The sequence below is a fragment of the Amborella trichopoda genome, chromosome 6 (genome assembly GCF_054954075.1).
Source record: "Amborella trichopoda isolate Santa Cruz 75 chromosome 6, AtrichopodaSantaCruz75HAP2 v2.0, whole genome shotgun sequence".
Classification (NCBI taxonomy): Eukaryota; Viridiplantae; Streptophyta; class Magnoliopsida; order Amborellales; family Amborellaceae; genus Amborella; species Amborella trichopoda.
The window spans coordinates 4,194,088-4,208,977 of NC_142341.1; the positions used below are offsets into that span (position 1 = coordinate 4,194,088).

Consider the following 14,890-nt stretch of genomic DNA (forward strand, 5'->3'; position numbering starts at 1 on the left):
TCTACACTATAAACTATAAAGAGAAGCGAGAGAATAAGATACAATTCGATTGAAAATTTGAAAATTCAAGCCCAAGTTTCTCAGTCCACATAACAAAGAGATACAGGCGGGCCACACACACAGAGAGACCTTCCCTTTAAATCCTTTAACTTCCGTCTCATTGGGCCTTGGAAGGGTTGCCACTCAGAAAGTCAATATAAACTACCATGCTACTCTCTTCTGCAACTGCCGTAGTAGTTACAGAGAGAGGGGAGAGAGCTCCAACACAATAGTTTTCCATTGAGAAAACCAAAGTAAAACCACCTCACAAACCCCGTCCATAGCTGCAATGGCAGTTGTAGAATGCGGCCTCATGTAAGCTCCAATACGTGCCTCCTCTAATTCTAAATTTTGAGTACTTATGCATGCAAATAATTAGAACCCACCTTGTCATCCTTGGAATTCATCCTCACTTCCATAAATGTCATAGATTTATAGAGCAGGAAGCCAATCAAGTTTCTTCTATTCTCATTTACAAATCCCAAGACTCATTTCCTGTTTTAAAATTTTCTAATCAGTTATTCCTTTATTAATTATTTTTCGTTTATTTCAAGAGTTATAAATCCGTATTGGTTTTTCTGTGTATTTAGTTGGATTTTATGTTTTATCTGTAGGAGGATTTGAGTGCTTGTTTTCTCATGCCTATCAGTCTTATTTATTTAGCAATGGATATTCATTCTAGATCACAAATGGGTCCCCAATAAAATTAAATGTGAGTTATTCCTGAGTGGGTTGATAAGAAACCAATTTTCTCTCTACTGCAAGAAATAAATGGTTCTAGTGATACCCTCCCATCAACTATTGTAATTCTTCCTTTAAAGCATGAGAATATTTCATTTGTGAAGAAAGGGCTCATAGCACTAATTCCTGAAATTCTCTTGTTTTTGTCAAAACTGAGGTTAATTTCTGTCCAAGAGCATAATTCTAGCCTTAGCTCCGAACCTCTGTTCTATGTCTCATCTGAAATCACTATAGAAAGAAGAAAGGGTTTTAATTTTTAACACAAATTCGCAGAATTTCCCTGTCAAGTTAGAGAATTGGGTTGATGAAAGGAATAGAGTTAGAGATTGTTATCTTAAGCAGTTGCATCGCGAAACACCTGATTAGAAGAATGGAATGTTTTGTGCGAAACACCTGATTAAAAGAATGGAATGTTTTGTATTTTTCTAGATTCTTTCAATTGTAATTGTTTCAAGGTATCGCTTTATAGTTCATAAAAATTTCATTTGCCTCCATGAAGAAAGCATTAGAACAGAGGGATTCAGGAATGTATCCCAGTGCTCACATCTCTTGGGTTCATTTTGTTGTGATATTTCATGAATAAATTCTCACTTTTCCTTACTGCTAATTTCTGAGTTTATTAGAATAAATTCTCCCTTTTTCTTACTGCTTATTTCTCAGTTTATTGATCCTCATTTCGGACCAACCTATGGTACGTTTCACATTCTTCTCTCTCTGCTCCCTCTCTCTCTCCCTCCTCTCTCTCAGCTCCCTCTCTCTCTCTCTCTTCCCTCCTACACGCCATAAAAAGTCTCTTAAGGTCTCTCTCTGCTCCCTCCTAAACGCCATGAAAGATCCATTGACAGTGATCCTTGGCTTTTCTAAACTCATTTTTGAAGTAGATAGTTCGTATTTCTCATTACCTTTGAAAGTTTGAAATTTCTCTGTCTTTCATTTTGAGTACATGCTTGAATTGACGATCAGGAATTAATTTTAGAATTCTGGTAAAATTCAGAGTTAATCTTTCATTTTTCTCAAAATCTGTAAAATTCTGCTCTGGATTTATTTAAATAATTCACAGTTTTTATACTTCAATAAACTTATATTCGAGTTGCTTGTTCATTCTCAGAAATGATCTTTCATTTTCGGTTTTACTATGCATTTCAAGCATCTTATACAAACACGTTGTGACTTTTGATCTGGAGCTAACTAGTAGAGTTCACAGTTCACTTTCAGAGTTGATCATTCATTTTTTTGAATACCTGCAAAGTTCTGAAACATCTCATCTGGGATTAAGGTTAAGCTGTTGATCAGGAGTAGATTACAAAGTTCATAATCCATTTTCAGAGTTTAATAGGTCATTTTTAAAATTTCATCTGAAATTTTCAATCATGACATTTGAAAGTATGCATGAACTTCTTTTCAGGGGTTGATTTGTAAAGTTCATAGTTCATTTTCAGAGTAGATAATTCGTTTTCGTGATTACCAGTAAAATTTTAAGGTATTTCATCTGAAACCATCTTTGACGTTATGATATGGGCTTGGACTCGTTGAATTTTTAATTCAATTTTTGAGTTGATCATTCATCTTTCCTTACAAAGTTCAATCCATTTTCAGACTTTGATCGTTCATTTTCTAAACTTCGTCTGAAATTTTCAATCGTGACATTTTGAAACTGTGCATGAACTTCTTTTCAGGAGTTGATTTGTACAGTTCATAGTTCATTTTCAAAGTAGATAATTCGTTTTCGTGATTACTAGTAAAATTTTCAGGTATTTCATCTGAAATCATCTTTGAAGTTATGATACGGACTTGACTCGCCGAATTCTTTGTTCAATCTCTGAGTTGATCATTCAACTTTCCTTACAAAGTTCATAAATCATTTTCAGAGTTTGATCGTTCATTTTCTAAATTTCGTCTGAAATTTTCAATCGTGAGACTTTGAAAGTGTGCATGAACTTCTTTTCAGGAGTTGATTTGTACAATTCATAGTTCATTCTCAGAGAAGATAATTCGTTTTCGTGATTACCAGTAAAATTTTCAGGTATCTCATCTGAAATCATCTTTAAAGTTATGATACGGACTTGACTTGCAGAATTCTTAATTCAATTTCTGAGTTGATCATTCATCTACGGACTTGACTCGCCGAATTCTTAGTTCAATTTCTGAGTTGATCATTCATCTTTCCTAACTTCTTAATCCATTTTCAGATTTTGATCGTTCATTTTCTAAATTTCGTCCGAAATTTTCAATCGTGACATTTGAAACTGTGCATGAACTTCTTTATTGGATAGTTCATAGTTCATTTTCAGAGTAGATAATTCATTTTCGTGATTACCATTAAACTTTTCTGGTATCTCGTCTGAAATCATCTCTGAAGTTGTGATGCAGACTTGACTCGCCAAATTCTTAGTGCAATTTCTGAGTTGATCATTCATCTTTCCTTATCACTATGAAATTTCTGAACAATAATTCATTTCAAAGAACTTTGAAATCTACCATGTAAGTTGATTTCCGGAGTTCATAGTTCATTTTCAGTGTCTGTTTTAGTGGCATTTTCATGGTTAAACTTATGATCTAAAGTTGATTTGAAAGTTGCTAGCTCATTTTTGCAGTTGATTATCGATTTCTCATGATTCCGGTGAAACTTTCGAAGAGCTTATTTGAAATGTGCAGAATTTTTTAGAGTTTATAGTTCATTCCTCATTAACTGTAAATTTTCACATAAAAAACATGATGTGGACTCCTCGTTCTCTCTACTCCCTCCCTCTCTCACCCTCCTTTCTCTCCCTCTTTTAACTATTTGCGTTGTCTCTGGTCCCTCTCTCATTTTTTCTTTTTTCCACAGACCAAGCAAAAGAGAAAGAATTTGGAAGAGTGAGTTTATCATGAAAATGGTCTAGGTTCCTCGATTTCACATGAAGAAGCTCAAGCAGAAAAGAAGAGAAACCTCCGCCATTAAAGTTTCAAGGTGAAAGCTAAGTCAAATGAAGCTCAAGCAGGAAAGAAGAGAAACCTCCGCCATTAAAGTTTCAAGGGTGAAAGCTAAGTCAAATGGAATAAGGAGTTGTAGACACTCTAGGCCTTGGCAAACTAAGTCAAATGGAAGAGGTACAAGCTAAGTCAAATGGATTAGGTAGATGTATAGTAGTCTAGGTCAATTTATATATATAGGCCAATTTACATTCCAATAAGATGTATAGTAGTGTAGGCCAATTTACATTTCTTTAGGCCAAAATTGTTGCACAAAGATGGACGATTGGAGCAGTGGAGTTCTCCTCTCTCACTTCTCTGTCTTCTCTCTCTGACCAAGTTATATGTAAAAAAGCCATTGGAGAAATAGAGTTCTGCTGTATTATCTATCAAATGGACCTGTTTGTTTAGTGATATCTGAAGACAAAAACATGTGTTTTTTTTTTTTTATCATTTGCAATTTCTCAAAATAGTAGCTGGTTACATGATTGCTTGATTGGCTATTGGTCTTCTGGTTTATATGTGAAAGGCTCTTGCCTTGGGGTGATTGCGCTCAACACAGAGCATGGTACTTTACATTGATTCGATGCTTGTTCAACAATTTTAACAATTGGGATAGTTCTCGTCGTCCTTTTTGTCCTTGATAATTTTTCTCTTTTTTTTTTTTTGCGTTGGAAATTAAAAAAAAAAAAACCTATTTCCACTTCATGGTTTTTTTTTTATTTTAAGTCAGATGCTGAAATATTACCTGTCATCCGATAGTGATCGAACATTTGTTTTTGAGGGCTATTCTAATACCATACTGTGCATGATTTGATATATTAGAGCACGGGGGAGCTTTTTCCTCTGCAACATCAGAACATACATGTGCTGGTGATACTGATGCAATGGTGACACGAGCTGGACTTCCACTAGAGGTCTGTTTATGGTGTTAGATATACCATGCAAAGTCTAGTTATAACAGGTCTCTAGTGTACTAGTGTTGACAAGATTTTAAATTATCCGTTTGATACTGTTGTCCTGTTGCAGGATCTTGAGTTGGTGCAGGACCAATACCATGAATTTTAACCATGGTGTAGGCAGGATTTAAGTCTTTTTTATTTCTTTAATAGACATTGGTTTAATGCCATCTCCTTTTTTTATGTTAACACATAGAATGAAGTGACCAGTTCTAGTTGAGGCTGCCCCCTTTTGCTGTTCGGGGATAGTCACAAAATGACATTCTATTCATTTTTGAACCAGAGGGTTCTAGTTTACATGCATTCTTAATTCCTTGGTGGTGGAGATTAATATGTTATGCTGCTTTGATTTTTCGTATGTGACATTTGCAGTAATATTTGACGTTTTATATCTAATATAGAACCACATCTGTCTCCATATGAATCACCTTCCACCAGATGTGTATCAAGAAGAGATGCCATCTTTGCAGAAGTTGATGTTACCAAGGAGCCAATCCCTGTGATACCTACTGTTCATTAGATATGCGTGGTATCCCAACAAATTACCACGGAGAAGTATAATAGAACTGCGTGGTATCCCAACAAATTACCACGGAAAGTATAATATGGAACTAAGGATGATTTCATGTGTCATAGTTCCTTCGTGCCAGGTTGTTAGTGTTATTTTGTTTCAATATCTGTCATTACAAATTGGTCCGTCTGCTTCATAGGTTGTTGGTATTAAAGGTGATGACCATGATGCTATTGTTCGTGGATTAATGGTAGCTGATGAAGCAGTTTGTGCTTCAGTGCATAGTGCTAACATATTTGGTGTCAATTCCCTTCTGGATATCGTTGTATTTGACCGAGCTTGTAGCAATAGGGTCGTAGAAATCTGTAAGTCGTGCATGATTGACTTCTTGTTGAAGATTGCTGTTACTTAAAATTGGACTAGTGTGGCTACTGGTTCATGACAACATGTTCTTTATTTTATGTGCTTGAGAAGCAAAAGCCTCTAGTGATGATGGGCAGAAGACTGTTGCGAGGTTAGACAAGCAAAGGAACTCAAATAGCTCCCAGCCTACCATGAAGACTCTTCGTAATATGCAACAGGGTGACGCAGAAACTCTACCTTTACAGAGAATATTGAACTAGAAAAACTCTACCTTTACAGAGAATATTGAACTAGAAAACCTTTTGATAAATGCATGCATAACGATGCTAGGCTGGGAAGCAGAGCCGGGGTGCACATGCCCATGAAGATGTCGCACTAATATATGCCAGAAGAATTTCTTTTCAATAAGCTTCCATTTCTTATATCTGTCTGTACATCTCAATAATTCTGATGACTGTTATAGTGCATGTGAGATATGATGAGAGTATGATGAAACATACTTCGGGGTTTCTCTATCTCTCTCTCTCTCATGTTTCCATACATATCTTCCTCAATCTCTCCATATTCTCTCTTTCTCTCTCATGTCCATGCATATCTTTCTCAATCTCTCCATACTCTCTCTCTCTCTCTCTCTCTCTTTTATGTGTCCTTGCATATCGTACTCCAATTTTGATATTGAGAATTGTAGGATTGATCTGTAATGGTGCGCTTCCTCACTTGAAATTTTTGTCATGGGTAAAGCTTTGTGCTACTTATTAAGATTTCACGCATTAGTCATGTTATTTGATGTCATGTGCTGCCACATTGGTTATTGGAATATTTATGTCCCCAAGGATCTATGCTACAATTCCATCAAGAATAAGCATCTCTACTTCCCTCACAACTTCGTTCTTTTTCTGCTCTACAAAGTATCTTCCTAACTAACTCCCATGTGCTATTGACATTAGGATGTTTGTATTTAACATACCTCTGTAGTATTTTATACAGATAACTGTTGGTCCCATAATTATCATCATAATCATCTCCATCCAAGAACCTCACCTTCAACAGAGCAGCTTTCGTTTTTCGAGAAGGACATATCTGGAGTTCTTTCTTCTGCTCATCTTTCTTATTTTGCATGCACAATCTACAATTAACTTATTCTCTTCATCTGGAGATTTGAGAGAACTTGCATAAAGGACACCAACAGAAATCAGGAGCTTGAACAGCGCCTCTACTGCATTGAGAAATTGGGGATTGTTGATCAGTGACAGATCAACTGCTTGCGGAGTATTTGAGGGTTTCAGTTACTTCGATTCCCCTGCTGTTGCTTTTGGGTTTGGAGTTTATTTTATGCCGATGAATAACATTAGAGTAGCTGTATTCTACTCCATGTAAGGGAGTAGTTTATTTTGACTCGAATGCATGCATATTTTACATAGTATGTTTTGGCTCTCATGTGCATGGTGGTGAATGATGGAACCTTTCAAATGGGTTGGCTGGTGAGTAAATTCCATGGATGCACCGATGTGCACTTCTGCTGTTGGCTTTTGTGTGAAAATTGATCAAATAAAAAACAGTTATTTTTATGAAATAGTCTTGAATGATTGAACAAGTAAGACTAGAAGGTAATGAAAGATCATGCTTTTGCTGACTTTTATAGCTCTCAATTAGATTTCCTCAACCATGTCCATGTCAAGGCCCTGCTATACAATGAAAAGTTGAAAAAGAACAGTATTAGCAGAATATTTGGGATGGAATGATGCACAGCCTTCGTGTGATGCTTGATTACAAGGGCATCCAAACTGATCAAGATAATATGCACAGTGTGTGTGTTTTAAAACCTCAGAGCAGAATTTGAGCTAATTATTGTTCAGACAGAAAGCTTCATTCTTTAAGTATTTTGAAGATCTGTTGGATTCTTAGGCACATGAAGGGCAGTTAACTCTAGTTTTAACAGTTTTGAGGGCTGATTCGTTCTCCTGGGCTCACCTTCAACGAGTACAGCCTAATTGAGCATACAGTTATCTTTTCCTTGTAGTTGTTCTTTCAGTTCCATTGGTTTACTACCACTCATTTCTTGCCTTACTAATACTCCCATTCATTTTCTTTTGCAGTTCCTGTAACAGGTTCTCTGGCTTTAACGACCATGCTTCTATGGGTCAAAGTGTTGCTTCTGAGGCCTCAATTCCTCTTGTTTTTGGACTTCACTCTTTTCTGTACCATAGTCCCTGGGTTCCTACCTTGACTTGTGCAGATGACATGTGAACTTGCACACTGGCCAGTGTTGGCTGAACATGCCGTGAACTTTCTGTGTGACATCTGTGCAAGGTGGTTATGGAATTCTTGTGTTCTATAAGACCATTAGTCTTTTACATTCTCCTTTGCTTTGCATTGTATGAACTTCCCTTGAACTTTTATTGGCTTCTTTATTTTGGTTAGCCAGCCTAGTATTTTGTGTCTCAGACTTTGTGGCTAATACTCCTAAGCTTCTTGACATCAATCCGCTGTCCTTAATTCTAGTTAGTATTGTTCTTTGTATGCTCTGACTTTCTCTCTTCCGTGACTTCATTCGTGTTTATTCTTTCTTCTTGGTCTCATTTTTTAAGGCCATGTTATGGGGATCCCTCACTATCTATAAGGTTGCCTTTGTATGTTTTCAAAATCCTTTTCGGAGTTAAAATCTTGCATTTTCGCCACTTCTCTTTTTTAAGGGTTCCTGTTTGAGCTAATTATTGTTCAGACAGAAAGCTTCATTCTTTAAGTATTTTGAAGATCTGTTGGATTCTTAGGAACATGAAGGGCAGTTAACTCTAGTTTTAACAGTTTTGAGGGCTGATTCGTTCTCCTGGGCTCACCTTCAACGAGTACAGCCTAATTGAGCATACAGTTATCTTTTCCTTGTAGTTGTTCTTTCAGTTCCATTGGTTTACTACCACTCATTTCTTGCCTTACTAATACTCCCATTCATTTTCTTTTTCAGTTCCTGTAACAGGTTCTCTGGCTTTAACGACCATGCTTCTATGGGTCAAAGTGTTGCTTCTGAGGCCTCAATTCCTCTTGTTTTTGGACTTCACTCTTTTCTGTACCATAGTCCCTGGGTTCCTACCTTGACTTGTGCAGATGACATGTGAACTTGTACACTGGCCAGTGTTGGCTGAACATGCCGTGAACTTTCTGTGTGACATCTGTGCAAGGTGGTTATGGAATTCTTGTGTTCTATAAGACCATTACTCTTTTACAATCTCCTTTGCTTTGCATTGTATGAACTTCCCTTGAACTTTTATTGGCTTCTTTATTTTGGTTAGCCAGCCTAGTATTTTGTGTCTCAGACTTTGTGGCTAATACTCCTAAGCTTCTTGACATCAATCCGCTGTCCTTAATTCTAGTTAGTATTGTTCTTTGTATGCTCTGACTTTCTCTCTTCCGTGACTTCATTCGTGTTTATTCTTTCTTCTTGGTCTCATTTTTTAGGGCCATGTTATGGGGATCCCTCACTATCTATAAGGTTGCCTTTGTATGTTTTCAAAATCCTTTTCGGAGTTAAAATCTTGCATTTTCGCCACTTCTCTTTTTTAAGGGTTCCTGTTTGATGATGCAGTTCCCGAAATGTCTTGGGATTCTGCATTCTTTGTGGTACTGGATACAACATTTTTCTGCAAGTGGGTTCCTAAAACCAGTTGGTTGTCCTTATTTCTTACATTTTCTTTTTCCCTGTGTTCAAAGTTACCTCTGGATTCCTAGTTTCTTGCTTGGCCCTTGGATTTTTCTGCTTCCCCTCCTATTCAGCTCATTTACATCATTCTTCTGCAAATAATCAACTAGAGCTTAAATTATTTGCAGTTGTGATAAGATTTAATAATAAGTATGAGCTACTCAGAATTTCAGACATCAATTAGCCTTGTCCTTCTTGAAGAGACAGAACAGTGTCCCAATACCAGAAATGAGTGTTCTTCAAGATTGACTTTAAAAATTATGAAGTTGGTGAGAGAAAATATGTGGTTAAAATCAATGTTGGCCATCAGTCACGAGAAGAGTCTTTCCTGTTCAATTCCAAATGGAAATGATTTTTGCAGATAGGGCAGATCCGCAGATAGATGAATCTTTCTATTGCAGTTCTCTAAGATCATACAAAGAAGAGCTAAGTGAACTTCGTATGGTAGTCGCTTTGAGAGAACAAGAAAATTGCAAGAAGTTTTAGGGTTGGTTTTATCACATACAAATTGCACAAAAGCGGATGCAATTTCCATGCTAGAATGCGGTAGGAAACTTTGAGAGAGGGTGTATGTTGTTGATGGGAAACTCAAGGTCTTGTCTAGTGAAAAATGGCTGAACCAATTCTGGTTATCCTTAAGATTATGCTTTGTTTGGTTCTCAATACCCCAATTAATCTTTTTATTATAGTCATCCCCTATTAGGCATTTTGGATTCTTACTGACTGGAGCTTAAATCAGGAGTTGCAGTTGATTTTGGAGATGGGTTCAGATTCACAGCCAGTGGTCTCAAATTCCCAATCAAAAAAGCAATTTGACAGCAAGCCTAGTAATTTCTTGCTTGGGTGGATTAAACATGGAGTGCTTGAGAATCCAAACCATCTCTCCAAATATCCCTTGGAGAACATCAAAAAGAAGAGATGGCTGAAGTCTCACAGGGGCTACAGATCTCCAGTCAAATATTTACTGATTCGATTCATATAGAAATAATCTTAGAGAGAACAGATGCTCCATTTATCAATAAAACATTTTATGACTAAAATTTTTATTGTGATATTTTATTATAAATAATGGAGTGAAAGTTATGGTTGCAAGTGGGTGCCGGTTAATACACCAGGCAGCCTTGGAATAATTCCGACAATATTTGCTGGGATCTAACAATATTTGTAAAAAAATTATATAGAATTCAGTGAGAACTTGAATTTGCAAGTGTTATTCCTGGGGAAAGTGGTAGTGGAAAAGGGTGAGTACTGAGAAGTGTGTAGTTTGTAACGCAAGTGGTATTCACGGGCTGAATATGAAAGTGTTGGGAATACTCTGAATATGAATTGGGCTGATTTTTTGCCACTGATCCTGGGGTTGTAATGGTATCAGCATTCTCAAACTGAGTTCAACAACTATCATGTGATTTGACAAATGCCATTTATTTAATAAAATTCTACAGAAGCCATTTGTTATGTAAAATTTTGAACCAGGTGAGTGAACAAGATGCGTACTATTAATTCTATTTTAATTAGCTAAAATCCAACTGCTTTTTTGTAGTTCAGAATAACAATTTTTAAATGTGAGTAGTTCGGGAGCACTTCTTGCAAAGCTGATCAACTCAATACCACCAGGTTTTAGTTCATTTTTTGCTGTTGCTTAGAAGTATCAACTCTCTCTCTCTCTCTCTCTCTCTCTCTCTCTCTCTCTCTCATATATCAAATTGAAGAATGCACCAAATCTAAATAAAAGACATCCACAAAAACGGCCTATTTTTTCAAAGCCATGCTATTAAAGGAAACAAAGCAATGCATTTTTGCTATTTATAGCTAAATGTTAACCCTAAATAACCACATAGATTATAATAGAAATCTCTATCCCAACATTTTCTCTCCTCTTTCATCTTCCAGGTCCATTACATCCAAGCCCCATCTGAATATAGATAAGGCATTTCTCAATGAGATCATAAAATCACAGCAATCTTGCCGCATAAAATCCAAATATGGAGTACACAAACACATTGGAAAAATCAGAAAATTCATCCTTCTCTGACCTGTTGAGCATTATTGCACAGGACCAACCCAACCCCTCTTCATCTTGCCTAACTGAACCTCTTTCCTCTCTCTGTTTTCCTAATCAATTCTTGCCTAATAGACCTCAACATGCCATTGCTTGTTCTTCTTGAGTTTGGAGAGCTTCTCCTCCCAATTCTCTCCCCTTTGCTCTGCAACTCTCTTCAGTGTATCCTGAATCCCGGGCATCATTCCCCTCAACCCACAAAAATATATATGTGCACCTTCATCCAAAAGCTTAAAAACTTCATCACTGTATTCCTCAATCTTATCCTGAACATAGAGTTTTCCCCCTAATTTATTCTTTTGCTCTCTGCTCAGTGCTAAGTCGTACCTGAAGTTTTCAGGGTATTCTTTCACGTAATTATTGAACTCTTCATCATAGAGAAGACTATCTGAGTTTGCAACACCAAGGAAAAGCCAAGCGAGGCCTCCAAATTTAAAAGAGGGGATGGACTCCATGAACATCCTCCTTAGATATCCTCTGAATGGTGCAATGCCGGTTCCAGTTGCTATCATGATATGAGTGGCATCTGGGTCCTCTTCGGGCAATAGCATCACCTTACCAGATGGTCCTGCCAAGCAAACAAGAACAGTTGGGTTCACATCAAATACATGTTTCGCTATCGACAAATGCTTTGACAGATTCAGTACATAATAGGATTAGAGAGAGGCAGAGAGAGACAGAGAGAGAGATGGGGAGGGGGGACAGGGTTGGGAGAGATTTGGCATAATCTGAAAAAGATCAGATGGGTCCACAGTTCTTTCTCAAGGGATTTCCTTTTTATAAGAGTTTGCAATTTACCTGTAATCTGGACTTTGTCTCCTGGCTTGGAATTACAAAGGAAATTGCTGCAAATGCCATTCTTTGAAGGATCTTCATTTCCAGTGTCCGGGTCATAATACACAGCTCGACGTACACACAGGCTGGCTGTTTTGCCATCAAAGAAGTCCCCATATCGGGTTGACGCTATTGAATAGAGTCGGACATTTTGGGGAGCTCCTGGTTTCTTTGGGTTTTCACCCTGCAAAACTCACAACACAATTGTTTAGCAATGGTGGTTCAAATGCCATAAGAGAAATCCAAATGTTATTGATCAATGTAACCTAAAATTTGTATGCCAATTGGAACTGGCAGTTGGTTCTAGTCCTTAACAGTTAGTGATAGTGATCGAAAGCCAATTATACTTCTTGCTAGCCTCTCAAGGCGTTTCTAAGTACTATTATTAAAGATTACAAGATGTCTGAAGTTTAAGATAAAACATAGGAAGCAACTTACAGGAGGGATGACACCATAACTCTGCCCTTCCCAATAGGGAACATTGCCTCCATGATCAATCACAATATGGCATGTTTCACCGGGAGCTTTTGGGCCAACAAGCCTTTCAACCGAAACTATGGTTGCTGTGTATGAATCCTTGGGCTTGTATAAATTAAGAGGAGGTTCTCTAGCATCCTCAAGTTCCAAAGGTGATACTGCAACTTTACTTCTCTTAGCTTGCTGCACAGACATGCATGTTGTGTATCCAGCCTTTGAGGACAACGTTTTTGGGCTTCCATTCAAAGAAAGTACTGGCACCCATGCTTTGCCTTGAAATGATAGAGAACTTTTCTGGAATAAAGCACAAGAAATGCACGTGAAAATGTAATCAAAGTAAGCACTCCACGTACACAGAATCTGAAAAAAAAGTGCCTATTAGAGAAAATGCATATATGATATGAAGAATTGAATTTTTATATCAGGCCATTTGTGAGCAACAGAAAGTTCTGAACCACCTATGACCAAGACATCTGAGGAGAGAATGCTTATTACACAAGAAGTTTTGTTCATGTCATTAGAATGCAACAGATACAAGAAACATGTGAGAATCACGTATGCACCATTGCAAATAAGAACCTAACTATTAAACCTTTGCTACACAATGAAACCATATTTGACTTAAATAACAGAAACCCGTAGTAATGTTTATACGTTCAACAAATAAGAAGCTAAGCATATCAAGCATCTACCATCATTTGATTGAAAAAAGAGTATCTATTGTTCAAAGGCTACAAACAAAATCAAAGAATAGATACTGATTATAAATAATTTTGTTTTTCATGCTATAGGAACATCCAATATATCATTAAGCTGCCAATGTTCCTAAGCTGCTAATAGAAGTCTGAAATCTAATCTGCAAATTTCCCACTAAAAATAGGGGGAAAATGCCCATTGATTGAGTCAGTAAGATCCATGATTCCTCAATTAAAGCTTAAAGCATTGAAAGTTAAGTCTGAACCCTCAGTTAGAAAGAATGGTCGTGAGTTCACCTACAAGACAAGCAACTAGAACAATATCATAAGCTTACAGTAGTGACTATTGAGGCCAAATCCTTAGTTTGATCCTGAGTCGACTCCACATCAAACAACAAGAATAAAATCAACCAAGTTCGAAATATTGACCCATAGGTCCAACTACTCCATTAACGCAGCTAATCTTTAGCTCAACTCCAAGTCAAGAAGCCAAAACAAAAGCATTAGGCTTAAAGACTTTGTCTCCAAATAATAAATTGAAACAGATGTTAAAACTGATAATTACAATTCATGGAACATACATTATTTCTAATTAGAAACTACAATAACTCAATATTAACATGAACTAATGTCACTATTCAGATACCAAAAAAAGTAAAACCAAGTAGCGAAGTATTCTCAGTGATCTAACAAAAAGATGAGAATTGAGACCTGGAAACTGGATCTCCTTACTGATGTATCACAGCTCGCATGAACCAGGTTAGCAGCCTGCATGTCACAAAAATTGAATATTAACACAAAAATCACATATGGAGGAGAAAGCCACATATAAAGGGGAAAATACTAGAATCAGAATCTGACTCAAAAGACAAACAGAATCGATCATAAGAAATACACTCAGTAAAACTTGGAATCAATAGTAAATCAAATAGAGTTCAGATGAAGAAACAAAGGGAACCAATGTTTTTAAAGAAAATGAAGGAATTAGTGGAATTTTAAGAAATTCTGGACAATTCCAAAATCGAAATGTTTTTTAAGAAACAAAAACTAATGCTGCAAATTCAAACTAAAACGCCGAAATCCAAACCAAAAATCCAAAAAACTGAATAAAGATCCAAATAGAAACAGAAGACCCAAAGAACTGCCACAAACCATAATCTTAAAAACCACAAAGGAAAGGCTAAAAATTGATGAAAAAAACCACAGAAAAGGGAGAGGTACAAACTGACCTGGGAACAAATAGAGTAGGCCATTGCAGGACCAGAAACTGAAACTAAGATTAATCAAAATGGTACTTAGGGTTTCCTCTTATAAGAGAGGATGAACACTTAGATCATGCGAAGGGGGAGTAAAAGTGATCCTTTGGAATACTGGAAAAGGCAAAAAAAAAGGACAAAAAATTGTTTACATTTCATGAAAGGCCAAAACCAGGTAATAAAAATTAGGCAAATGGCACACTCCCAGTTATATATGTTTTCACTGTATTAAAATTGAGAACTTTGGGTATATGGAAGCGAATATCATGATACCACTTACTTGTAACACAAAAGGTTAGAACTGATTTTA

General features: G+C 36.7%; 1 protein-coding gene and 1 long non-coding RNA gene across 3 annotated transcripts; one reads left to right on the top strand and one right to left on the bottom strand.

Annotated features, from left to right (window-relative positions):
* LOC110007279 (uncharacterized) lies at positions 1-10,553 on the top strand. 2 transcript variants are annotated; one of them, XR_002280961.2, is made up of 4 exons: positions 1-354; positions 3,608-4,300; positions 4,558-7,875; positions 8,528-10,553. It is a non-coding gene; the product is annotated as an uncharacterized LOC110007279 (long non-coding RNA). The 2 variants fall into 2 exon arrangements; XR_016058344.1 differs by having other exon boundaries at positions 7,662-7,875.
* A 522-nt stretch (positions 10,554-11,075) lies between these two features.
* Positions 11,076-14,625, bottom strand: LOC18434439 (ferredoxin--NADP reductase, root isozyme, chloroplastic). The gene is made up of 5 exons (XM_006844509.4): positions 14,554-14,625; positions 14,036-14,092; positions 12,591-12,923; positions 12,117-12,336; positions 11,076-11,886 (listed from the first exon to the last, which is right to left on the bottom strand). Exons 1-5 carry the CDS (start codon positions 14,575-14,577, stop codon positions 11,387-11,389), a joined length of 1,134 nt encoding a protein of 377 aa, XP_006844572.1. The 5' UTR covers positions 14,578-14,625; the 3' UTR covers positions 11,076-11,386.
* Between the last annotated feature and the right edge of the window lie 265 nt (positions 14,626-14,890).